At 36.2% G+C, this 27706-nt stretch overlaps 1 protein-coding gene across 2 annotated transcripts; it reads right to left on the reverse strand.

Annotated features, from left to right (window-relative positions):
- Positions 1 to 2480: 2480 nt before the first annotated feature.
- On the reverse strand, positions 2481 to 27706 carry LOC138734784 (otogelin-like protein). Of its 2 annotated transcripts, XM_069882594.1 has the most exons (23): positions 25897 to 27706; positions 25029 to 25206; positions 24014 to 24156; positions 22787 to 22810; positions 22602 to 22698; positions 21784 to 21969; positions 19354 to 19568; positions 18170 to 18311; positions 17647 to 17832; positions 16951 to 17163; positions 15966 to 16070; positions 15553 to 15660; positions 15072 to 15173; positions 13781 to 13885; positions 13649 to 13689; positions 12613 to 12676; positions 11445 to 11623; positions 10985 to 11089; positions 10080 to 10199; positions 8090 to 8135; positions 6180 to 6251; positions 4052 to 4131; positions 2481 to 2923 (listed from the first exon to the last, which is right to left on the reverse strand). In XM_069882594.1, exons 1-23 carry the CDS (start codon positions 27658 to 27660, stop codon positions 2723 to 2725), a joined length of 4476 nt encoding a protein of 1491 aa, XP_069738695.1. In that variant the 5' UTR covers positions 27661 to 27706; the 3' UTR covers positions 2481 to 2722. The 2 variants fall into 2 exon arrangements, with proteins under 2 accessions (XP_069738695.1, XP_069738694.1); XM_069882593.1 differs by lacking the exons at positions 6180 to 6251; positions 25897 to 27706 and having other exon boundaries at positions 25029 to 25098.

Genomic DNA, 27706 nt, shown 5'->3' on the forward strand with positions numbered 1-27706 from the left:
CCCAGGGAGGTGGTTGATTCACCTTCCCTGGAGGTGTTTAAGGCACGGGTGGACGAGGTGCTGAGGGGCATGGTTTAGTGTTTGATAGGAATTGTTGGACTCGATGATCCAGTGGGTCTCTTCCAACCTTGTTATTCTATGATTCTATGATTCTATATTTAAGTTACAGACTGGGGGAGCAGAACAGTCCTCCACACTTCAGGCTCGTTCAAACCTTCTGTCAATTGCAAGACCTGTGAAGGTCTAGTTCATGTTACATAAAACATACTCCGTTATGCTAATGTCACATTCATGGAGGTAACAGAGGTGGATGACTGTCCAGAAAATGGTTCGCAACTTTTAGTAGATGTTCTCTTTCCAACCAGGCCAAACAGTTTGAAGTTGACGTTTAATTGTAAAATGAAAGACAATCTTAGATATCTAGCTCTGCTGAAGACGTGAGATTTTGCTGTAGGCTTCAGGGAGAATCCTGACACAATTCCTATTGATTGTTGCACTTAAAAGAAAAACCTCAGATTTGGTGAATGGGAAAAACATCTTCTAATACCATTTTCTTTTTAAATGTTATCACGGAGTTTATTTTAAACATAACTGCTTTTAATTTCTAGGTTCATCTAAGATTCTGCATTATCATTCATCCTTAGTGGCACAGGTAAATTTAGTGCATCAACAGTAATTGATTAGCATTCTGCAAGATAATACTTATTAATTTCTCTTTAAATACAAATACAGTTCTAAATCCTACAAAAGCACATTGCTTGCAAAAAAAACACAGCTGTGGAATCAAAACACATTAGGTGTTTAGTTCATTATGTGGAAAAATGCCGTCATGTAGGAGCTTCCGTAAGTAATTTATCAAGTGCTGAACTCATTAAGAATTTTTGGGCCAAACTCTCATAATGCAAATATAGGATTCCTGTCTCTATATTGATAGATCAAAAGGCCTTGAGGATGTATTTTTTTCTGTTAAAAGTCGCCCTTTTAATTTGCTTAAGAGTACACAAACTTTACAGCTATAACTCTGACTTAATTTCCATTTCTGGCCTGCATTGGTAGCAATATCAGAGAATATTTTTGTTCTAGGTCTTAGTATATAACAACTTGAAATATTTGCCATACAAATAAGAAAAACATGCAAATGAAGCATATACTTTGACAAAACAATGATTTCTTTTGACTGCTACATGATCACTGTTTCTTTATAGTGGTTAAATATTATACTGGGTTTTGCTTATTTTTCATTGTATAAACCAATGTCATAATGCATCCTTTTTGTAATGAAATGAAAATAGCTTGAAGTAAAAACTGTCAAAATGTTTTCAGACAAGAATTTTAGTTCTGGAACAATTTTCATGATAAGAAAAATATTGGCCACCATAATGTCAATGGCAAAACTCCCACTGTCATCATGTAAACCAGTTTCATTCAGTGAGTGTATAAAGAAAAGTAGTCTTCTAAAAAAATGTAAATTCCATCCTTAGTTCTAAAGAATATATTATGCAATATATTTAAGAGAAATGGAGAGTATATTAAGCTTAAGTTGCTGAATCATGGATATTCCCAGCCTGAACATAAATAGCTCACCTAAGCCTTTCAAAACATATATTTTATCTGGATTTTTTTCCTAGTCGTCTCCAAAATTATTAAACCTAAATTCAGTCAACAGTCCAAATCTCAGTATTAAAAAAAAAAAAACAAGAAACCAATTTGTACATACTTTATAAAAAGATACTAAACACAAATTTTCAAACTGGGCAACAGAGGAAGAAAGCCATTATGAATAATTAAAATATGCAGTATCTTAATTTTTTAATAAATATATATACACATGGAATCTTACTCTACAGCTAGAAGACAACTCACTCCTTATCTGTGAAAACTGAAAAATGGATATAAAATAGAATTTTTCATATCAGAAACAGCTTTAGGTATTTTTAATAAAGGCACAAAAGCTTAAACTCTCCAGCCTTTTCCTTGTCATGCTTCATATTTATAGCATATATTTAAAATAAGTCATAGAGTCATAGATCAAAAATAAATAAATGACAGAAGTTCCAAGATATTATTATCATTTTACTGGATGCTCTGGAGATTTACCACAGGTACATACAGACCACAGTTGTGGTGTTTCTCAGTGACTTACAGTGTAATCAGAGTCCATTCATTGACCACAGTGTAATGGACAAAAGACACACTTTTCAGCAGGATAAAAAATGTTTCATTTGAACCCACTATTTTTTTTTAACAAGGTAATTCAGTTGTTCTCAAAACACTAATGTGCTTCTTTCCCATGTAAACAGGGGACCCGTGATAGTTCTTAACTGGAAGTTTCTAAATAAAGGGAAGAGAAACCAAGAAATTCTGAACTTTGACAGGTAGCCACAATCCAAAATTTTACAGCAGTGGAAACACAGGCATTAACCGGTTTTCAACAGCTTAGCAGAAAACCACAAAGTAGAAATAAATGAAGGCCAAATTATACCTTGTTCAAAAGGATTTATATTTTCTTTTTATTTATGCCAATATTTAAAAAGAAATTCTGAAGAACAATGAACGACATAATCTTTACTAAACTTGCAAAAAGTTACATTATGAAGAATAATTGAGACATTTTATTTTTTTTTCCCCTGCAGAGTACTGTAGCCCTCCAAGGTAAAAAAGGGAGTCTGGTGAAAGGAAGCTAATTTTAATTCTTCAGATTAAATGATATCCACAGTAATGTTCAGTTCCATTGGCATGAGCAGTCTATAGGCTCTTGAATGACGTACGTAATTTCAGTGCCATTTCCTGAGCAGCGTAGTGGTACAGTGAGATTACGTGTTCCATTTTCTCGACAACATTTACAAAATCTTAAATGGCTATCAATATTGACATTGAAAATTGTTGCAGATGGGCATTTTCCGTCACAAGAAGCCACATTTATCTGTAGGTAAAAGAGTAACTGAAGTTAGAGATGTCAGGTGTTAGATTTTGAACTTTGTGGTTAAAACCCATTTTTACATTTGAAAAGGACTCTGGTCTTAAAAATTATTTTGTCTTCTAAATTTCAGAGCAAAACTTTTTTTCACTATTGCATTAGACAAAGAGTCTTCTTGCCTGATACCCTGACAGAAAAGAAATAGACTTTTTTCAATTAAAACTTAAGCAGAGCCGAAATGCTGGAAAATACAGAATGTCCATGTTAGGTCTTGTTATTTTAGTCATAGTTTTAAATCTGTTTTCTTAAGCAAGTGAGGCATATGAAGGATGCTTTGATCCACTCCCTTCCAAAGAGCCTGTGAACAAATGGGCCATAAACAAACAAATTAGACCAAAAGGTAACTCTTAGAGCTTTCCTGGAATTTTCCTGTCCGAAGATTGACAGCATTAATCTGGCCAAAGAACACATACATAGTTCCAAACCAGCCATTCCAGATACCACCATGTGACGGGCCAAATTCCTGTCATTGAAACAATGTCAGGGATTTTGCTGTAGGAGAGCTGGGGGGAAGGGAAGTGGAGCTAAGGATGTGAATAGAAATTTTGAGGAGATAAAAGTCTGGAAGAACTTCTGGGTGAAGCGTAAGGGAATCTGGACTGTGGGAAGGGTGGGCAGCCCTCAAGGAAATCTGTGATGATATTTTGCCTCTTTCCTTAGGACTGCTTAGGTTCTTGAACAGAATCTCACCAGAGAAGAACACTTGGAGAGTAAAGGTCTTTGAAGATGAAGGCAGCAGTGTTTCTATCACCTTCTAAGTGGAAGCATTTCTGCTCCTCTTTTAGAATGGGATGTTATCTCATGGTGAAGAGTTCAGTGTCTTTGTTAGTTAGAAGCAATGACGCTGTATCGTTTTCCTCTGAAGCCAGATGTTTTTCCAGGTAGGAATGCTCAGTCTTCCAGTCATAGGAACAGCTAATTTTACACCATTTACTAGTCGGATAACATTCCTCAGGTCAAAGGTCTGCTTTTGAAAGATAGCAACAATTTTTTGTTGCTTGTTGATAGCTATAACCTACTTCTGAATATTTGGCACGGTAAGCCCAGTGTGAAACATCGGTCTTTTATGCTTACCGGGCTTTGACTTATACAATCGTTTTTTCTTATGGTCGTCCTGATTGTCATTTTCTGGCAAATCCTTTCTTCCTTTTTGCCTGACCAAACACAGAAAATGCATACTGAATCAATACACTTTTTGTACCGTGTTTGCTACTAAAAAAGTGAAACTGTTAAAATAATTTTAATAATTATGTTAATAAATACTTCCTGAGCATTACTATTGATTTTATAGCTGGCACATATGAAGTGTCAAGTGGCTCATTAAGTGATACAGATTTTATAAACATTAAAATAATAATATGATTTTGAATTGCATATATGGCAAGACAATACGAGCAACTAGAAAAAAGATGTCTCGAGTAATTTTGAATACTATTAGAATTAATTCTGTTTTGATAGGAATACTGAATATGAATAAGATTCTGATCCTGTATGTTAGAAAATTTTCAGAATTTAACATTTTATAAGGTAAAGCAGTGAATGTGATTACAAATGTGATGTCATTTTGAATGTTTAGAATTTAAATAGAACTATATAATTTCAATTGAATTTCTTCAAGGAAGCTTTGAAAGAGAGGAATGCAAATGTTTGCTAGATACATTGCAGTTTTTACCACCGGAACCGAAGCTGTAGCTCTGTGTCAGCATATGGATCTAGGATTAGGGAAATACTACAATTTTCAGTACATTCTGGAAGAGATTGATAGGATTTTTCCTTTGATTTGAAAAACAAAGCTATAGAGTGCTAAGCCATTTTTGACATACTAAAAATTCTGTTATGGTACTGAAACAGCTAAATGTACAATCTTTCGTGCTGTGCTCCATATCAGGCTGTTTGTTATTACTATCTGTATAACAGCAGTTATTTAGGTCTCCTGTTTCACCACCCATCAAAATTGCTTATTAGTTTTTCTACACAACCATTCTGGACATTCAGTATGTAAAACAAGCACTATTCAGCGGTTTCTCCAACTTCAGCGCATGCCTTCGTGGGTGGGTGTACACAAGAACAACTTTTCTGTTCCCCAGGACCTCGTGAGCACTTCTATAAGATAAATGTGTTCTGCGTAACTGAGATATTCTGCAACCACAACTCCAGTGGGTATTTAAAAATTAGGCTGGCTGCAGAGTGGAATTAGAATTTAATCGATGCATTGCATGCTCAAACAAGATGCTGTTACAGAACTGGTAGATCACTGTAGGACCGAAGCTGTTAGCCTCCGGCATCTTGGTTGTTGCTCAGCAACACTTAAGAAGAAGAAGTCCTGTGATATTTCCATCAGAAAGCACTTGCCAGCATAAATATGTGGAGACAGTGGAATCTTTGTACTTCTACAAGTCATGTGGAGAGATATATGACATTTCAGCATACAAGGTGCTGATATTTAATGAAAACTCTGTTGCTATGTTTTTCTCTCTCTCACTCTCAACAGTCAAGAAGATCTGCATTCATTATTAGGTATACTTTTTCTACTCACTCCTTATTCCAGTAAGGAGTTTCTGTGACTTACCTATCTGTAAAAGCAAAGAATTGTGTTCAAAACGCAACGGTTATGTAACATTCTGTAATTTCTGGTGTAAAGACTATTTATTAATGCATGATTGTAGTTCTATGTTCCCCCTCCCCCATCATTTGCATAACATGTTATTTGTGACAAAAAATAAATACAGCATAAATCCATATCTACAAAGGTGAGCTAGGCAGCTATGCACAATCTTGCTCTATTTTAAGATAAAAACAGTTCCGTGATTAAATTCAGAGACCTGAGATCAAATTTAAAATCTCTTGGTAACAGTGTTCAGGATGATGATGTTTTTTTAAAGTAACATTTCTTGTTTTGGCTACCCTGTACAGTAATTTCACATATTAAAACCAGTTTCAGAAAGGAATAGGAGGAAGAACCATCTGCAGCATATACCACAAATGGATGAACCTAATTCTGACAGGTGCTGAGCAGTGAACCCTAACCAGGCTTTAGAAACCCACTGATTTCAGAGGCCAGCAGGGGCTCAGCATCTCTCAGTATCAGGCCCAATACCATTAATTGCATGGCAACATTTAATAGTGATGACAGCCATACGTGTATATCAAGCAGTGCTTCCACTATTATTAGAAAAAGAAAAGACGTTATTAAAAGTAATACCTGGTTCACAATTAATACTATTGGTAGGCACTACTGGACTAATGGCAAAGGGTAATAGACCCAGTCCAGAACCTGGCAGAATCATTAGGAATATAAGTTTCTCATTAAATAAAAACATTTTTATTTAAAAGACATTTCATTAATTCTTACACTGCCAACTGCAATTTTTCTGTTAGAAAAAAGATGATGAGCTTTCTAAATTTAGAAACTCTGCAGCTGCTTCAAGTCTCACTAAAGACGGCCTGAACTTTATTACTCTCTGGTTAGCACAAAACTGGAATGATGCTTCCTTGTAAACCAAACTTTTGTAATGAGTCTCTCTATGGCAAGGTAAGAATTAAATATTTGCATTCACTTTGCATGCATTGAATCACAAGCTCTTTCAGAGAGATTATTTGTTCCCATTAAGACCCCAAGGTGCTGCAAGCTCTACTTCTAAGTACTCTTTTTATCTGCTTCACCACAGGGCACATGCTTTTGGTTAAAATAAAACAAATTTTAAATAAAAATAAAATAGCATATAATTGTATGAATTATAGCTGTGTTTTTAGCAGTCACCTCAGCAAGTGTTTCTGAAGTATAACGATGCCTTTCCTGAGGCCAAGAAATACAGTCAAAATTATAGGTCTTCCTGGTCAACAGAAAACCAGTAGCTGTTAATTCTTTTGACTAATACAGCAAACCTAACTGGGGGGCAGTAGTTAAATACTTTTCAACGTAGCTTATCACATTAGAAAAATAATATTGATTAGTAAGCTTTTAAGCACAATTCTGGTATGTTACTTTTCTATGCTGATTTTCTGTCAAAAAATATATTATGTTGCATTAAAATAGCTTTTATTTTATATTTTAGATACAATAGAAGAACAGTACTTGCAGTTCACTTTCAAAGCTTTAGATGAATTGGAAACTTAAATATTGTTCTGTATTTGATAGATCTGAATATTTCTTGTTATATCATCCAATTACTTACAATATAGTGCACTTCTGAATCTTTAATTACTATGTAATGTATGGTCTTAAGTCAGTGACTTCCTGTTCAATATTATTAAGTAAAGTTTGTCCAAAAAGATTCCAAGGATTAATTTGCTCAGATATTTTAACTCTAGTGTTGAATACAAAAAAAAGACCAAATAAGAAGGGGGAGGGGGGTTGTAGCATTCAACAAGCTCTTGCTCTGCACAATTAGTTATATACAATGGTGTTTTATTTTTATATATACATAAATATATACCCGGATAGTAAAACTTTTCTTAGTCAAAACTGCAGAGAAAATCAGTTTGTCCTCAACTAACACTTAAAATTGCATAAGTTATAAAACTTTATATAAGCTTGCATCACAAAATACACTCAGAGAATGTGAATGTATTCCCAGATATTGAAAAGTCAATTTTATATAAGGATTTCTTTAGGTATTACTATAACTCTTCCACATTTGGGATTTAAAAAATTATATTCCAGTATTTTTTGCCCTAGGAGGTGCATACTAGCTGTATAGAATAAATCGGTAAGTTTGGAGTCATCTTTCAAAACATCGTCAAATTAGAAATAAATTTTAGGACTGTAAACCCCTATCTTTCATGGTGAAAATCTTATAAGCAGTATTTTAGAGTCAGGTTAGCAATAAAGGGAATGTTTTCATTATTTTACTCAAGATAACTTTTTATCTTACACAGGCTATATTTGGAGAGATTTGGTTATACTCCAGAACAATAATGTTAAAAATCACCAAGTCAGCAGCCAAACGAAGCAAGACTTTTAAGAGGAGTAGTTAGTAATTAAAAGAATTGTATGTGATTTGCAGGAGCTGCATGCTTTTTCTTTCTTTGTGTCCCAGCAAGTGAGGTTAAAAAAACAAGCCCTCCAAAACCAAAGCCAAACTAGCACATATTGCAGCCTTCATCACTTACAGGTCTTGCAGCAGCCATCATTATACGTCTGCACAACGCCTCCATTCTAGAAAAATAAAGGGAGAATATTTCAAAAAAGACTGTGCTCAATGCAAAGGTAAATTGTATCTCAAGACGTTCCGTGTTTTAAAGATGTCCAACTAATTAGAAATAGTGTCACTGAAATCAAGGGAATTACAAAGATATGAATCAGCTCAAGATTTGGTTCACAAATTCTTTACGGCCTTTGACACTGGAAATGAATTTGTCACTGCTCATCTTGTATCCTTTGTATAAGACACTTAGTCTGTATAAGCTTCTTTTTGGATCATCCACTACCATCTGTTCCTCACTGCAGAGATTTATTAAGATAGTTTAAAAAATTCATGTATGCGTCTTTGCTGATGATGCAAAAGAATTTACATTCATCACACGCCAAGCAAATAATTAATACCTAATAAGCAGCACTTTACAACATTAAATATGTATATATACACGCTTTTGGAAGAGAATATTAACTGCAGAATTTCAGAAACATTAGCGTGCTCAATTCTTTTTCTCAATTACAATTGCTATTAATTTCTGCTGAAGTTGCTTGTTAGAAAGTGGAAGTGTATGGAAGTGAAGCAAATGTCCTTCTGAAATTAAAAGAGAGCATGAGAAGGGTGAGCGAAGAGAGAGAAGTTGTCTGAATCTGTCAGAATGGTTGCAAGCAAGAAAAAACATGCCCACAATTTCAGTGCATAGCCCAGAACTGCATATCAAGCAGACAGCTCAACATAAATAACACCCTTATGATAACAAGAGACAAAAAGCAGTTTTAAGCTTCCATCTTTTCATGTTAGCATGAATTTTTTATCTCGTTGCATAAAAACTGCTAAATAAGTTGTTCAAGAACATTATAAATGAGCACTTAAACTCAGCCTCTTAAATCCATATTCCTAAATTATCGTGAGCTGTCTCTCAGAAGAGCTTTCTCCTCAGCTACTGGTTCAGTTCGTCTACAATGAGCAGCTCTGAAAAACAGGTAAGTCTGATTCAGGGTGGTAATTTTAGGGCTCCATTCTTCAAAATCCTCATTTATTACTAGAGAAAGATCCTAACAGATGATAACAAAAGGGTTCCAAGGCAGAAACTCAAGGATAAAGTCAAAGCAGAACAGGCATTAATTTCAGATAGAACGCCTTCTTCAGGATTGGAAGGAGAAAGGACTTTTTTAAACAAATGCAATGGATTAGTGGGACTTGAGCAAAGTTTGTAATCTGTATTCAAGGCAGTGATGGTACTTATCCTCTCTACATGTATATTTATTTTAGTAGTAGTAGTAATAAATGCTGTACTGCAAGTGCAATAATTATAAGAAGCGTTAGAAAGTTAGAGAAGTATTAAATTACAAATTAAATTGTAAACAAATATGTAATCTACATGAAGCATCCATGTTCTTCAAACTAGTTTATATGGGCATGCCAAATGCAGATTTTTAGATATATGATGTAGGTAAATGCCTTTTCATGTATGAGAGGTATCATTTGTTATGTTATACAAAGCCTAGTTTAAGAGATAATCAAGTACATATATACTCTGTCATCTTTCTAATCTTTGCACGGCTTAAGAAATTTTTAATGTAGCCCACTTTTATAGGCAGCATTTCTGAATTGTTTGATCCAATTTATTTAGTGTATGTGTACTACAAATTTGGCAAAGTGTTATTCCAAACTTAAGTAAGACATAGTGATTAGCACTTCATATGTATGTCAAGCGTGGCTCCAATTCCACAATATTTTAAAGCAATTACCAATAAGACCTGAAACAAATTTTCATAATCCTCACAGATATTTTGTTAGCCAAAAAGCAAACAGAAACATAGAAAACAAGGCTATAAGTTGCTTGCTTACATGTTTTTACTTACCATTTTTTTTAATTTAAAAAGTGCACGAGGTGTGCACGCATTGTCTGGTGTAAGCCAAATTCCGTATCAGTTATTGTCAGTTACCTCACCCATAGTACAAACCTTTGTACACTCAGTGTCATTAAAAGGGGGGCAGGAAACACTTGATCCCACTATGATAGCCCCTGCGGGTGTCTTTGCGCACTTGTAGGTAGTGCAGTTGGAGCTCCAGCTGCTTCCTTCCTGAATATATAAAACAAAACCAATGTCGGGAAAGACAAAACATTTCAATTTTATCTCCAACCCCAAAGGTCTGTAAAAATGGTGCCCTGATGCCGTAACACCTACTGGAGTGCAAAGTTTGTTGCAAACCACCCATAGGTGACAAAGGGAAAAAAACATCCTCTAACCACCAGCAGCTACTCCTCCCTGGAGCCATGGCTCCACTGTGCAGTGTGCTTCTCAGCATGAGTGTCCTAGTGTAGAATGAAAAGTCTCTGTGACAGAAAAAAGTCCAATAGTTTCTTTTGCTCCAAAAGTAATGGAAAGTGCGAATTAAATCATGGCCACATCTACATTTTCTTGTCTGTGGGTGCTGGAACGCACCATCCTGAACCTCAGTGCTGCAGTTTGAACACTTCCTTTCTGCAGAAACCAGACGGAGGAGAAGAGCGTCCCTGGGAAGACTCAGAAGCTCCTAACTCATCTAAATCACACTTTTGATACAATTTGAACCCTACCCTGCACTTAGAGTATATCCAGGCTTAACTAAACGATGACATGCCCATATCTCTGTAGAAAATACTACAACAAATTAAATGAAATAAGGAATTCACCTAGTGTGAAATCGAAGACCTTTAAAACACACTCCTTTCCTATCATATATCATAAATGGCTCTTAAGAGTGTAACTGGCAGTAAGGAGGGATGAAACAAGACTCACAGCATGAGTTAACTTAAGAAGTAAGTGTCAGACACCTATTTATTGTCTCGTTGGAGTTATTTCTATCTCTTTTCAGAGGCACTTACCTCATACACAATTAGTGTTCCATTCTCAGTATGAAAAGAGCAGGACACGTTTTGACAGGTACCACAACAAGTATGGTGACTGGAGGGAGGGATATATATTTGATGCTGGAAAGAAAGGAAAGCAATAAATAAATATATACGTAAGTAAAATTTTCAACATACATTATAGGAAAATTCATTGATTTATTAAACTAAAAATACCAAGAGAAACGATGGATGGATGGATGGATGGATGGATGGATGGATGGATGGATGGATGGATGGATGGATATTTTTACATATGCTGCTAGAAGTTGCTTTTCAAAATAATGCTGGAGGCAGAAGACGCACATCATCACTTTTAAGTTGTCAAGTTGTTGCTGAGCAAACAGGGCTGGCAAAAGTCTTCACTTCTACTGTTATCCTAATGTTATAGTTGTGCTCAAAAATTGCATCATTCCTTTATTTTAAGGATACTCACAGCTTCACATTGTTGCGAACAGTTCACTATTGTAAAATACATGGCATTATATCCTGTGTTCTCATCTTTTTCTTGTAAACACTGTACAGCGTAACAAAGGTCTCCATCCAAGTACTGAATTACTGACTGTCCAGGATTCAGTACTGTGACCTCTTCGAAGATGCACACTTCATCCTTCTCTAACACCAAAAGAAATAAATGTTACCAGAGGGGAGGGAAAAAGAGGTCATCAAGCAATTTAATGGAATCAGTGTGAAGACAAAAGTAGGGTAAAGTGCTATGCTCTAGAAAGATTGGTTGGTGGTTTAATTATCAAGCAAGGGAAGTAGGAGCTGTAATTCAATTTAAGAAAATGCTATGAAATGCAAAACTGCCATTTGTCAGTTATTATCAACTAAAATTGATAGTGTTCCAACTATGAAAATTAAAAAGGTTGATGATTGCATTTTTATAAAGACTTCTAGTATTTAACATTGAGCTAAGTACACTATATGAATTATTCTGCACTTCACAGAATGTTTAATGTCAAATAAACTAGTATGTCTGAAATCACCTGTGGGATGGGTGTGTGCTCAAGCTGTGCTCTAAGTGTACGTTGCTCCTGGAGGCAGTTTAGCATGGGCTGAGGTCAGGTTTGCAGTGCACCTGAAGCACCCCCATGCACAGTGCAGCTGAAGTCTAGTCTACACGGGGTAGCTGAGTGAGGGAAGGGAGCAGAGGTCTGGTTGAGAATTTATCTGGGTCATCGCTTGTCCATCCCAGAGAGGTTTGGCTTGGTACCTACCCTTATGCTGGCTGAACAGGTCTGTTGCTCTGGTGTGACATGTCTTACTTGTCCACAACACTGGACTAGAAGCAGTTACACCACTCATACTCAGCTGTGGTTCATGACCTGCCTCTCACCAGAGAGACAGTACCTGACTCTGAAAGCTTAAGGATTTTTAGAACTCTCCTACACCCCACCAGAACGGACACAAAATTTGATGAGTTAGCAAAGCATCCTATTCAGAAAAGAGAGCATAATTACATAACTAGGTAGTCACACATAAAAATGAAGATAAAAGAATGTTTATGTTTGAGAAGGTTCTTATGGTCCTACTTCTGCTTTCTTTGCATGGTCTTTTTACTAACAACTAAAACAAAACAGCTAGAAATAGGAAAAACTTACCACAAACGTAATGAGTACATCCACAAGCACTGGAAACACTACTGTCTATTTTTTTAACTTCCCCCTGAGTATAAAAAGGTAAAAGAGTTTGTTATGTCGTGCACAATTAACTGTAGTGCTAAACAGACATTTTTCTCTAAAACTAAAATATTACTTTCATCATGTCTACCCCTCCTTTCATAAAAGAGAAAATTTTTGATTTACTCAAGAAAGAGTAGCCCATTTAGAGTTATTCAATGTATTTATCACTTTCAACAGAGGCAAAGCACTTAATTTTCTCTAGGAATGCATGTGAATAGCAGAGTTACTAAACAGTAATTTTTCCTGAGATACATAGTTATTTCAATACTGAACTTGATAGGAAAAGACTGTTTCCTAATAATTTTCTCCCAAAAGATAGATGAAAGCTCTTCAAATTTGCAAGTCCTCCCTAGAATTTAAATTTTCCAGTCTTCACATAAGGGAAAGAGAAGTCCAAGCTATAGGCTTGATAGGCAGAATATCCCTTTACTAATGGGAGTTCAAACATTCACTCGTAATTATTTTCCAGATCACAGTCCCTATAATTGGAAAGTATGTGAGGAGCAAGGTATTTATGACTTCTCATATGAGCTAAATTCAATGATGTTAAATCATTTTAATGAAAAGCATAAATGATTAACTCAATAACACATTTCTCCAGAAAATACATGTGTTCATAAAGCTCATTTCTACTTATTAAAAAACAATCGGGAATTGTTTACATGGAAAACTTTCCCTGCACACTGTTTTGAGTCAACATTGAAAAGAATAATATTGCTTTTCTTTTTTTTTTTTTGACATCTTAAAATACACAAAGTGAAATTTCCCTAAGGAATAGCTGACACTGTGCAGACACCTGATGGAGTTACGTGCTTGAGCTGGGGACCAGGAGGCAGTCTCAGTCTGTCCCGATTTAGTCTTATCACCCTTTACAGATAATTGACACAAGGAATTGAAAGGGAAGAGTAAGAGGGTTGAATAACATTAATAAAAATATCTAAAGGACAGTGCTTACCAATTTACAGGTCGGAAAAGTAGTGTTTTCACAGCTGCATTCTGAGAAGAGAACAAGAAAATGTTATTCATCAGTTAGTTAATTTTTTGGCTCCTGTTAACAGCAATGACTAAGGAATAAAGCAATAATTACCACAGTGCCATTCTGGACAACACTGCCCGGGTATTTTTTCCTTCACAAGTTTCATGTCATCTGTGCAGTTCATAGGAGGCTCAGAACAAAGATTTTCATCACAAACTAAATGGGAGGGAAAGATGGGTATGAGAATTCATTCCAATTTCCTTTGACTTTTCCAGCTTATACTTCTTTTGATACACAATTTTTAAAATAATTTTTTTTAAAATTTTATTGTGCTTCTTAAACAAAGAACTTCAAAAGTGCTTTTTGTTGCCTTAGAACATGTTTAAATTTAAACATCACACCGGTATCATTTAATATTCTTCCTACTTCAGGGTCACTCAAGCTGATAACCAGTACCTAAGAAAACTAAAATCACAGCTTTCTGAAAACATGTTTGTTTTTTTCCTCTAAGCTACAGATGTGCCGCGAAGCACATTTCTGTAAGATAACAGGGAGCAACTGCCCTCCAGAGATGACTCTAATAGGAAAATACCTGCCTGTATTATCAGAGGTGGCTTATTTGGTGGGACTCTGAAAGAAGACCATATACTAAGATCTGACTTCCTACCTGCCAGAATTTGCTAAAAACAGCACCAAACAACTTTGCAGAAACTTTCACCTCAGTGCAAGTGCCGGGAAACGGAAAGCACCCAAATATGGAAGCATGTGAAGTAAAAATCATTAAGCTCCAAACTTACTGGAAGACAATTTAATCAATTGTAATTACCCAAAGACTGCAATGGGATGAGAGTTAATGTAAATTAAGCAGTTACGCTTGTGGACGTTACTGAAGAACAAATAGCACAATTTCTGTGTTTTATGAGGCACATTTATTTCTTCTGGCTGCTCATTGTTTCAATAGTGGTCAACCCAGAAGAATTTGAAACCCTTGGCCTACTCCTTCCCCTAAAAGTTAAAAGTGTAAAGAAACTGCTGAAACACTAATGAGTGATACAACAGAGGAACAACAACATGGAAGCTGTTTTAATATGAACAGTGACATAGTCCAAGGATGGCATTCAGTTCCACATTAATATGCTGGTATTTAGATCACTCTGAAAGTAGCTATTTGCTCTCTGGTAAACTAAATAATCTCTCCAAACTCTATTCACTGGATTGGTTAGAACACCACTGAGTTTGTCAAGGACTTTGAACCTACTTCAAATGCAAACACCCTCGTTTAGATCTCTTAATCTCTATCTGAAGCCCGCTCTAACTGCTGAATGAAAACAATCACACACATACACAGTCTGTCATTTTACTAAATTCGATCACGTATTGAACTGACAGTAGTTACACTCACCGCAGTAGTAACGAGGACAACAGTATTGCATGGTACTAAGGTCTACGGTGAGAATTTCCCCTTCATTACACAAGGGAACAGGCTCAATACAGGATTCACAAACTAAATTAAAAAAAAACCAACCAACCAAACAGACATTTATAAAGTTCTAGATACTAAAAAGTTCGCACATGTGAATTCTATTTAATAGACTATATGACAAGTCATATTATGTTTGTTACTTCGATAAAAGGGTTTTTATGGATTGACATTCAAATTTAAAACTATAACAAAGTTTAAGTATGATGTTCAAAATGATGTTGGAAATAAAAGATCCTCAAACCCAAGAATAATTCATGCTCCAGGCAATCTAACCTGGGTGAAGTCCAACCGACCGCTGTAAAACTTCTTGGCCTAAGTTACTAGGTTTGAAACTATAGACAGTTTTTGTAAGTACTTAACTATTTCTTAGTTATTCATCAAAATGTTAGAGGCTTTTTACCACAGAGATAAGAGAAACAACAGGGATCTTCCTGTTTTGTTTCAACAATAAATTGATCTTCTCTGCAGTCCGGCTGGGTAGCATTGAAACAAACTGAAGGGTCACATTCTGTAGGATGTGAAGTAAACAATATTGTTAAAAGAGTCATAGCAACAATACAAAAATGATAAAAGGCAAAATATTCTTCATCTACTTATTAGAACATACTCCAAATCATATTGTAAATCAAGAGTGACACAAAACACAAGAACAAAAAAGCATCAGAGAGTGAAAAAATCCCCATCATTTTCTGCTGCTGTTTATAATATCCCATTACATTAACAATCAAAACAAAGTGTAAGACAAATTTTCTTACAACACATAATACAAGCATGGAAGATCTCTCAGTAACTGTGGTTTTGTATTTCCCTTACCACATCGGTACTGTGGACAGCAGGACAGGGCGTGGTATCCTACCACTAATTTTTCATTGGCTTTGCATGTTGGAATATTAGTGTCACACAATGACATGTTACATTCTGTGGGATAAAAAACAATCAAATTTGACATATTTGAAGAGATGCACGTGCAAGTCCTATAGCTCAACGTATTTGTACCACCTAGTATAGAGATCTACAAACTAGGCACAGCCCAAGTCATCTTAAAGTGCACTCCATAGTGTCATGTAGGCCTCCAAGCTCAGCCAAGGGCCAGTGTAACTCCATTAGTGTGGTGCATTATACCTCTCTTAAAGCAGATATTTACTTGCTCGGCTTCCTACACATGAAGCCAGCTAAAATGTCCCAGTAAAAATATTCCCTAAAAAAATTGACAATACAATCTTTTTTACAAGCATCTAACTAAGGAGCAAAAGCACCATATCAGCTAGATCGTTTGTTCTTGTTTTATTTGAAGATGTTATGACGACATAAGTATCTTTTGCTTAACATTTTAGGAGCAATAAGCATATTCCTTTTTCTAACAACCATGGTTAGACAGAATGATCGTATTCAGTGATCAGCTCACAGAATGCTGCTTCTGGGAAAAAGCAGCAAGTGAGAGGACACCCCTCGTGACGCCAAAACACTAATAAGAGAAGCATACAGGCTCTGACGACTGTCCCAATTACCAAGCTACTTCTGTCATCGAGTATTTCTCAATTTCTTTTGAAATTCCACCCAAGAGCTTAAAAATTCATTTTTAACAGAAGATTTGTTTCACCAGTGGACTTCTAAGAAAAAAGAGTGAGATAGCCTTACAAAGAAAAGAAACCTGCTTTCTTGGCCCAACCAGGCACAAGTACCTAAAAATCACTTCTGAAAAATGTTACCTTGAACCCTGTCTAAACATTGTTATCTGCCAGTGGATGTCCGGCACTTACCTTACACTTCTGCTACTGAAAACAAGTGCAGTACATACCACAAACTTTCTTTGGACAGCAAGCTCTCTCTTCAATGACCTGGACAATAACTTCCCCTTGTCTTTCACAGGTTAGTGGTGCATCCTCATCGCATTCAGGTTCTACAGCAACAATGCTTCCATTTTCTGAACAGTTGTACATGCAACAGCCTCTCATGGATCCATTCCAGATCTCCCCAGCAGAGCGGGGTTGTCCTTTGTTATCTGTACACGCTGAGAGAAAAAACAGTATATCCTTCAACAAGCAGAGAGTGCAGATATCCTGCAAACAACTGTGAATTGCATAAAATTATTGCATAAAATAAGAGCCCTGTGGAGCGTTATGATCAAGGAATCCAAGAAAAGATAATGACCTCGAAAACCCCAAATGAACAAATGCTTTGCCACGGGTGAAGATACTGTGTGCAAGGGAAAGAACCTGCCCATACTGTTCCTTCTTAAGTATTCCAGGAAAGAGAGCTACAGAAGAATGACCATCCTTTTTTCCCAGGAGAAGTACATCATCACTGGCTCTTGAATACAGGTGAACTGAAAGCACAAACTGCTGTAGCTTGAGGATAAAGCTGGCCACTGTTGAAGGAAGCTGTACCAGATCCACATTTACTGAGGGTGGACACAGAATTTAAACATTGCTTACACCGAGCTGCTGGTTAATATTAGCATATCTGCGAAACCACTCTCTCCTGCTGCACTTACTGCATTTTTCTTCTGGTATACAGAGATCAGAGGCTGTTCTATGCAGAATAGTGCCATTTTTACAAACACAGTCTTCCCTTAAATAAGAACAGGGAGAATCTTCATAGAACCATTTATTCAAGCATGTCTTGGCTTCACAGGGTTGCACACAAGGCTGATATTCCTTGCCCTCAGGACAACTCAATGCTGCAAATCATAAAAATAGGATATCGAGTGCTGCTGTTATTCCTTCAGTATTTCATTGGATAAACAAGTAGTAAGAACAACTGAGTGTGTCACAGACATGCATTTATATTTTCAACAGTACTTCAGGTAAGCAACTCGTTCGATCAAGATTAAAACTGATTCATGACACTTAGACTAAAACAATACATCTTGAGAACTCCTACCCTGATTTACTAATGCTGTGATAGAATGAGAGGGTACTTACAAAAACAATAGAAAGAAATGTATTTTTAACTCATCATTAAAACTGCAGCAATATAAAGCCAGATTGGGGTATAGAACATGGCTATCTGCTTACAACAGTAATCAGGTGTCCTCCATTTAATGCAGATGTTGTGCTTGTTGCATAAAGCCACATATGCAGAAAGTGCATCACACTCATAATTCCAGAAATATGTACTGTTGATCCACATCTTCTCACAAAACTCCTGTGGTGAAACCTAGGAACGTATTGTAATTGAGAATTAACAAGTAGAAGAGTTTTCTGTAATTAAAAACAATCATTAATTACAAAAAATAATACAGCTACCAGGGAAAAATCACAAGCAGGGATATTTTTCAGAACACTCCTTCAGCAAAACTGAAACCGCCAGAATTTTTTATGCACATCAGTAGGCACAAAACAAAGTCCTAATGAGTTTGTCACACTACTTACAAGAACATTTGCAGTAGAGCCCTGTAGCTAAAAGTGAACAAACACAGCTGAACATTGCTGCTGTACCTTTCATAAATTCTTGCTGTGAATGAATTCTTGCCGAATACTCTGTTTCTGTGTCCATAGGACCCAGTATAGCCTATCTTACTGGGTCTAAATGCAGGTGGTGCAACCTATCTTATTTCTATTGGTTTTATTTGCGTAAGCTTATGGCAAGGTGGAAGGAGTCAGATTTTGTTTCATTCTGCCTGTTCACTGCTGTGCTGCAGCCCAGCTCTCCCTGCGGTTTTGGCAAATCTTCAAGCAGTCACTTACTTTTGCCACATCGCTAGCTCTATTACCTATCTTTGTCCACTTGCTTCTTGCCTGGGAAGCACGCAATACACTTTATCCACTCTGCTCTGTCATCATTGTGTGCATGAAAGGAAACAAATTTTATAATGTATTAACTAAATGCTTGGCAGTTTTCATGCTAGGGCAGGTGTTGCTGTAAACCGGAAAAGAAGCAATTGCATTGTATCTGAGTCTATGAGAGTTCTCCTGGAGGCGTATATGAAGTAGGAATCCTGACTAGTCAAATTCCCCTTAATTATTTTAAAATTATATATGTAAAAACAGTTATGAAAAGCAGACGTGCTGCACTACACATTAGAAAGTACAGTGTCCAGAAACAGATGATTTGTGTAAAAAATGCTACCAAATTGCCCAGTTGTCAACTCATGAAAATAAGCACAACATTAAAAATCTGCATAGCTCTCTCACTCTTTTATTAACTATACATTTTTTATTTAATTTGCACCTGGAGTTTCACTGATCTTTGTACTCACTTTCTTGTGACAAGGGATGAAAGTGCTTCTGTTCAACAGTTCCATACAGTATGAGCAGTTATCTTCAGTACAGCTTCTTACTGGTCTCCTAGTCGTTACATCAAGTGATTTCTCGATTTCCCAGCTCCTAATGAACACTTCGATTTCCTCCAAATTTTTAATTATGGTCCTGTTTTGCATTTTGAGGTCATCAGTAGGGTCTCCGTTACACACCCCTGGAGACAGAGCATCGCATTCAAAGCACAAGCAAACATGCCACATTACTTCCTTTGGGAAAGAAAAATGCACTTGATAAGGTACGATTAACATTGCTTAACTGTGAGACTTACTCATCTGAATTTATAACTGAAAGCAGTTATATGTCCACTGTAGTTCCAAATTTATAGCTACGATTTTACTTGTCAGGTCAATGGCCAAGCACAACAAGCAGATACATGCAGTGCAAGTGATGATATTTTTCCCAGCAATTAATTAACTTTGGAGAAAAACTCCTACCAAAATGTGATGTTGGGTGTGGCAAATGCACTGACTTGGCACCAGATTCTGATCTCATACTACCGAAGAGCAATGAACTCCTTTGCAGTAAATGTTGATGGCTTTCAAATTAACTGCACATCACTGATGATTTAACACTGTACTGAACTTAATTGAACATTCTAAATGCAGGAAGTTATGAAAGGAATCTTGTGATGATCAAATTGCTTTCTCTAGAGGAAATATTTTTCTTATTTAAAATTATTTATAGAAATCCACTGAAAAAAACAACCCCTCCAAACTCACCTGACATTGAATGGCTACCTGAACCCATTATTGTATGTATTCAGTTAATTCATCAGTGAAAACCTATACTCCTTATAAGCACATAACAAGCCATTAAAGCCAGAACTGGAATCTTCAGAATAGTGTTTTGCATCGTAGGGACTGATCAGCCAAAGTTCCTATATCCTTCTTTCACTTTCCTTCTGCATTGCTAACCACAGCCTAAATTCTTGCCTTTGGGCTTCCAGCCTTGCCTTCTGATACTCTCAAGGGTCCCTTGATAGAACTGGACTAGCCTGGTGCGACAGGCTCTCAGACCGCATAGAGAAATACTGAAGATGTTTGCATGATAAGAAGTATTTGACAGAAGCAGTTCTTTCTAGGATTCTTAATATTTCTGCTTCTTGCTTCTTGTCAAAATGTGCTGGCATTAGAATTCGTAGGGACATATTACAGAATTGCAGAATCAATACAGCTTTAAAAATAAAGAAAATATACCCCATAGTCCCACATGGTTTTGTTCATTTTTTTTTTCTATGAGAGGGGAAAGGACAGGAGAATCCCAGATGGGAACACATGGCGAAGAATAGGACAGAAGCACTAAAGCAGCCTTCAGATTTCACAGAAAAACATCAGGTAGAGTAACGCTTTGCAGTAGAGGTTGGATTTGTCTGTGTAGTCTTCCCCTTTGTGTCTTTTCATGGCACAAAGATTATTCTATAATATAATCCTTCCTACACTTCAGCTCATCTCATCTCAATATTTTTCAGCAACCATAGAGAAGATGACATGATAGTGGGAAAAGATGCAGTACCTGCCAGGGCCAGCATTTGCCTTCTCTCACTAGATGTAGCAAAACTTTCCTTTTGTTCAAGCAGAATACAGTAATTGATTATAAATGCTTAATTTGTTCATGATTGTATTTAAATTGAATTTTTCTGCTTTATAACTAAAAGCATTTTAAAATATTATAAAAGTTCATTTTCCTGTGCAATATGGTGTAGAACCTGTAAAATCACAGTGCACCAGAAAATTAAAATTTATTATAGAATTCAAATAACTCTGAAATACCTGCTCACATCTTTCCATATAAGTCATACTGGCAGAGTTATAATCAGGGAAGCCAGAAACACGCTAAATTTACTATCATTGCAATTTAAGTCTGAGTCAACTCAGCATGGTTTTGGACCCTAAATCCAGCCTTAAGAGGTCTGAATTTGGATTTAGCATCCTCGGGGAACTTGAATGCTTCCCTAGATACACCTTTTATTAGTGTTTGCTTAACAATAAGCTGCCACTGCTAATATCTGTCAGTTCTTTTTTCCCGTGATCACTGAAATATACTGTCGCTACCTGAAATTCAGTAGTCACTTCTCTAGTGAAAATTTTCCCCTTTTCTTCACTTGACTTCAACAGTATTCTTAATCACAAGCAGAGATGTGAACATTTTTTAAAAGTTAATTTAATGCAATGTCTTGATCATTACTTGCTCTGAAAACTCCCTTATTAGCAAGCAGTGCTTTGAAACAGAATTTTTTATTTCTCGTTATTAATTAATAGAATTACAGGAGCTTGCCTTATAAGGACAGCAGATCACAGACACAAAAAGGAGATGTAAGTTTTAAATGGGACGTTATTAAGTAAGAAAAAAAATTGCCACCATTGTCTCACCACAGAGTCCTTCTGTCTTCATCGATGCGTTAGGGTGTGGTCCATACTGTATATCTATGATGCCTGTAACATGAGCCCACTTGATGCTAATACCAGCTGCAGTATTAATGACATACATTGCACCCGTATCATGAATACTCAGTCCTTCTTTTGAAAGAGGTAATGACTGAATTACAGAATCCACTACTACCTAAAATGAACCAAATACATTTTAGGGATAGAAACAGATTGTGATGATTTTAAATGTCTTTGCATCTTATGGCAAAAGATATTTTTTACAGCCTCTGCCACGTACAGTCAGTGTTTAAATCACAGAGCTTGCTGTCAGTGCCATTTCCTATAACTGAAGATGAAGTACACATAAGAAAAAACAATGATATTGAAATCTTTTCTAATTAAGGAAGGAATAAATCTCATCTATCACATGCTGTATAGTAAAAAAAATAAAGCAAAACACCAAAACCAAACCTCATCTCAATTACTCAAAGTTATCTTTCTGAACTGATCTTAGTACATTTCTGTTCAGTTCTAGGCTATCTGGAAATACAGCCTCAGGTATAAATGCCTTTTGCAACCTCTTTAAAATGACAAAAGAACTTCAAAATGTCATTTTGTATTAATGACCTATAAGTGAAGCATGGTATCAGAAGCGTACGCTTCTTGCTCCTAGTCTACCCAAAATTACTCGGAACCTGAACTGCAAAAGTAATCCTAATCCTGTAGTACATTAATTAAATTCTGATCTACTGCATTCTACAAGAGACTAGCTCTCTAGCTATCTTTTAGGTGTACACATACTATACATTTGTGATATATACTTACTTTTCTTGCTAAACGATCAATAAGAAATTTATGTGTGTGTGTTGTTACATTTAATTTCTTAAAACAGAGCCCTGAAGTGCTTGCAGGGGGAACCTTGAAAGAAAAGTGACAAACAAGTTTAGTTACTATTGTTTCTCTAATTCTGTACCAGTGCAATTAGTAAAAGAAAATAAGTACTCACTGGTTTTCTTATTGAATTTGCACTCTGGAAAACATTTAGAAAAACATTAGAAGTGCAATGATAGTCAACAGCATTCTTCTTTGGCAAAAATACGATGACCGTTTTCTTTGTGTTTGAAGCTATTCTACAATCAATTTTATAATCAAACTATTTTAATACTTCCCTTATAAATAAAAAATACATATTTTGCAGCAAATGTAGTACACCTTTCCATGACCTATTTTTAGAAACTTGATTTACTTATTAAAGTTTCAAATCAAATTTATGTGGGTTTTTATGGAAAATAATACAGAAAAGATAACACAACATGAACAAGCTCAGTTAAAAATACATAGAAATACAATGTTGATGCCAATAAAATCCCCATCTCTAACTTTGATAAAGCTGCTACTTTACCAAGGCATAGTTCTGCACAAGATTGCATATCTCTTAAAGAACTACACCTACAGACCTCTAAAGGTCATCTGCCTACGTGAGCTGTGTTTTGCGTTAAACTGCAACTAAGAAACAGTGAAGAGAACAATTTAAAAGTAAACCTCTAAAGATCAAGTGTACGATTGCCGAGTGAGAGTAGGTAAGAGACCAAGTAGGGATGGGAAGGAAAGAAACTTGATGAAGTTCCTCATCAGGAACTTGTTTATCCACAAACTAAAGACGGACATACAAGCCCATTCTTCAAGGACTGCATAATTTAGGACTGTGAACAATACAAAGGAAATGTATGTACAGACTCTAAGAATGACACTGACCTGGCTTAAAGCCGCAGTCTAAAAATAAAGTGGCTGGATCCTCTCTGTCGGTAACGCAGAGAGTTACACAACTACAAAGAACAACTCATCACCCTAATCCCAAACTCATTAAGACCTTCTTAAAATAACTACAGAAGATTTTTGTGATTATTCAGTAATTTAACATATTGTAAAGTATGAATTCAGGGCCTCAAGAATATTTGTGGGCAGAGAGTCTGAAGCTATTCAGAAGTTATGTCGCCGCGATAGTTTAAAAGGAGCCTACGTTTGATTTTCCTCATAATATCACATAGCAATAACTATTTAACCTTAAATAAAATTTGTTTATTTAGACAACACATTGAAACATGCTCCTTGAATGTTAAATAACTTTCCATTTTTCAGTTTGTATGGGTTTTATCTGAAAGTTATATTTTTGCAGAATTTCATACCTATAAGAGAAACTATTTTCATTATTGTGGAAATGCAAGAATATTACCTGATTAGCAGGACATTTTTCAATATGAGCAATGATGGTTTCTCCTGGTAACTTGACTAAAATGTAGGAAGCCATATTACAGAGGGCTACGTTGTTTCCATCGAATGTAATAACACTCAGTTCAGACAGTACAGAGCATTGACCTAAAAAAGAACTGTCATTTAATGAGGTTACCACAAAACCAAATACAAGGCATTTCTAAAACCTTTCACTTTTATCAACATTTGCTTTCATATGACATATATTTGTATACATATTGATGATCATATTCTGCAGGCAGCATACTGAGCCATAAGCAGAAAGAAGTGTCCTCTGTTACTTGGTGAAAATATCTTAACCTGCCACTGTGTGTCCAGTGATAAAGTTTAAACTGGCGATAATTTTCACTGAAGTCAGTGTTTTACAGGCAAGGTCAATGAATCTGTACTTTGCCTAATAAAACATATGCGTTAAAATATACGTATTTTTGAGATGTAGATAACAGGAGACTGCTCTGTCCTGTCTGGAGACAAATATGTAAAAGTGCAATATTGGTTTCAGTAACGGTGCAAGGCTTTTAATATTACTTTTATTTGGGCTTTTTGAACCCTTGGCAGACGGTCAGCTGCCAGTTTCTGCAACTTCTACATATGAGTAAAACCTTCTGTGTTAACTGAAATTTGGGGGTTCTGTCTTTCAGAAAATGTCGGTATTTCATTTTTTTTCTTCACAGAATGTTAAAATCTCAGCATTTCTACTGACAGAAATTCTGAAAAGTCTCAGCTGGAAAATGTTGGTGTTCACGTCACAGATTTCATTTCAATGTTTTAATTCAAAACCAACTATTTTGACTCTCTTGAATGTTAATACAAAGATACCAAAACATTCCCTATATTTTATTCTAATGATGAACAGCTCTTTTAAATTTATGCCAGTATTCAACTTCATATCCCCACTGTAATAAATCCTTAAGTTATTACTTGAAATTTACAGATCAAGGCTCTGTGTTGGTTTTAAAAATAAAACAGTGACTTACAGGGACATTCCCATTCTGGGCAACAACTGTCAGTATTCACTTGAACTGGCATTCCTCGAAAACCACAGTCTGGCTTCTGCACGTCCTTAGGGCAGTTCCTTGAAAGGCTGTATAACATCCAACCCGTATTAACACATACGAACTGGCTACATTTATCAAGAGGTTCAAGGTATCTTGGCTGTCATATAAAGGAAAAACAATCAGAATCAACCTTACATTCATTGCCTTTATGAAGCTCAAATGATTGCTTGTTCATCACCCTCCCTGAGACAGAATCAGCATGTCAATATGACCTCTCATCGGTTATTGTTTGAATTAATTGATTTTATGTGGTTGTAGCAGGTGAGAATGATGCACATCACCCACACCCTTCCTGTTCCATCTAGCTTTGGTGGAATTCTCTATGTAAACCATTATGCATCGTGGTTACATGTTACATTCAGTAATAATCTGAAGCTTTTTAAGAAATACCGAATTACGCATTTCCAACTTTTTAAACCATATGACAAAGAAACACATGGAAAACAAAGAAAGACAGGGTGATGTTATCCAGAAATAAAAAATAAAATCTATGGATTGTGGCTTTTTCTACAACTCAGAAATATTTTTTGCTATCTAGAATTGGCATATAATTTTAAAAGCTATTTTTTTAACAGAGGAATCCATTCAAGTGGCAGAAAATGCCAGGGCAGTATAAAAGCAGTGATTCAACAAACCTCCAAGAAGAAAGAAGGATTTTTAAATATACAAATAAAAACAAAAAATAGAAGATATTTAAAATCTCTATTATTTACATACATAGCATAACAGAATGGACTGAAAAGCCATAGATCTTTTAACACATAGGGGCAAGTAAAACTGACCATACCACACATTCAGAAGCTGTAGACATCGGTGTATGAATCATTGTATCAAAGAAAGCCTTGCCAGCCAAAACTGTCATTGTTTCTGTGTTTACTAGAGAAGTTTGTGCTTCCACAGGCTCTGAAGAGGAAGGCAGAGCCGTAACACCGCTAGAATGAGATAAATTCGTTAGCGTTCTGGTCTGCAGCTCTGTGGGTTCTGTTAAATTGAAATAAGGTTGAATTGGTTTCTGCATTGGGATTTTGGGCCAATCTGATGTTGTTACATGCAGGACACCAGACAGAGAGAGATTTTTAACTGAGGTGGTAGTTCTTGAAAAAGGTGAACTCTGAACTGCAGATACTGTCAAATACGGGAGGGAAGATTTCTCAGTTGTGGTTGACTTTGGCTTGGTAATGTTTCTTTGTTCACGCGAAGGCTGACTGCCTTCTGAAATATGCGCAGTCCTTTCAAATAAGGTTGCATATTTAACTTCTGAAGCTGTAAATGGGGTAATCTTTGTCTGGGATAATGGACTCGTAGTACCACTTGTTTTCATGATTATAATTTTTGGAGTTTCGTTAGTGCTCTGTAAAGCCTGAGTCACTGCAGATGTAAATAAAGATTTGAGTGACACATGCATGGGTGTTTCTGTGGTGTTAGGAAGTGAAGATGAAGCCATAAAAAACTCCAGGTCAGCAACAGAAGAATCAGTGGTTTCTGTAGCCATCCTAGAGGCTACAGTAGTGGCAGAAGCAATTAATGAACTTCCTGAAGAGCTGGGTGGTATTTTTGCAAAAATATAAGGTGCTTTTAAGGATGTAGCATTCACTCTTGTGTTCATGATCATTGGTGTAGTAGATTGAGTGATGAGTCCAGCTGATATGGCTGATATCGTTCCATCTTCTTCTGAAGAACTCTGTTTTCCTAGAGAAACAGTAGAGATACGAGTGGTCTTAGGAGGTGGTGAAGACATAGGGACCCTACTGGACTGGCTGTCTAAAGTGGCTTCAGCAATTGTAGGTGTTAGTAAAGGGGGCATTGAAATGGATGTTTTTAGTGCTGCTGAAAGGTTGGTAGAAAGGCTTAAGTTTGAAGTGAAGGTAAAAGAATATACAGAAGAAGTTGTGAAGTCTATAACTGGACTTTTTGAGGTTCCTTGTGTATCTAGAGATGAAATGGATGTTTTGGTGGCAGTTAAACTTCGTGTTAATGATGATGTCCTACTGACTGTGGGAATCAATGAAGAACTTGTAGTATGAGATGTATAAGGTGGTACTGATGCTGATAACAAGATTGTAAAAAAAGGTGATGACCTTGTAAGAGAAGGATCTTTGGGAAGGAAAGTGCCTGAACTTCGTGCCACAGGGTCAGTTTTCAATTCTGTATGTGAACTGCTTGAGTACTCTGCAATTTCTGGAGTAATTAATGTAGTGTTTAGAGGTAATATCAATGTCCTAAAAGGGAAGACCGTAGACATAATGGATTTCTGTGGCTTTTTAGAAATGGATGAAGCTGAAAAGGAATCAGTGTGTGTTATGAATTTATTTTCTCTTGAGTCTTTACTTGCTATAGACCTATCTGAGATTGTTGGGTTGACTAGAAGAGGAGAAGCAGCAGAAGGTACTTTATAGAGACTTTGGGAGGCAACAGTAGTATCTGCCATAGCTTTGGGCTTCAGTGAGGTAATCGGTGAACTCACTGGTGTAGATACTCTGCGTATTACAGAAGGACTCGAATAAGTGCTTATAGGAATTTGGGAAGCAACTTGAGATGAAGAGACAGTCATTACGGGTTGAGCAGCAGGAATGCTGCCTTTTATTAGTGGAGATGTC

This window comes from Phaenicophaeus curvirostris, unplaced genomic scaffold (assembly GCF_032191515.1).
Source record: "Phaenicophaeus curvirostris isolate KB17595 unplaced genomic scaffold, BPBGC_Pcur_1.0 scaffold_219, whole genome shotgun sequence".
Taxonomy (NCBI): domain Eukaryota; kingdom Metazoa; phylum Chordata; class Aves; order Cuculiformes; family Cuculidae; genus Phaenicophaeus; species Phaenicophaeus curvirostris.

Bases quoted from the DNA above. Each gene is read 5' to 3' on its own strand.
- LOC138734784 (XM_069882594.1), bottom strand. From the start codon at position 27,660: ATGACTGTCTCTTCATCTCAAGTTGCTTCCCAAATTCCTATAAGCACT. The intron at 24,157-25,028 runs GTAAGTCACTGT...GTTCTTTTTTAG, and splicing joins CCCAGAATGGGAATGTCCCT to GTCAATGCTCTGTACTGTCT. The intron at 12,677-13,648 runs GTAAGCACTGTC...TTTTATACTCAG, and splicing joins CTTTTCCGACCTGTAAATTG to GGGGAAGTTAAAAAAATAGA.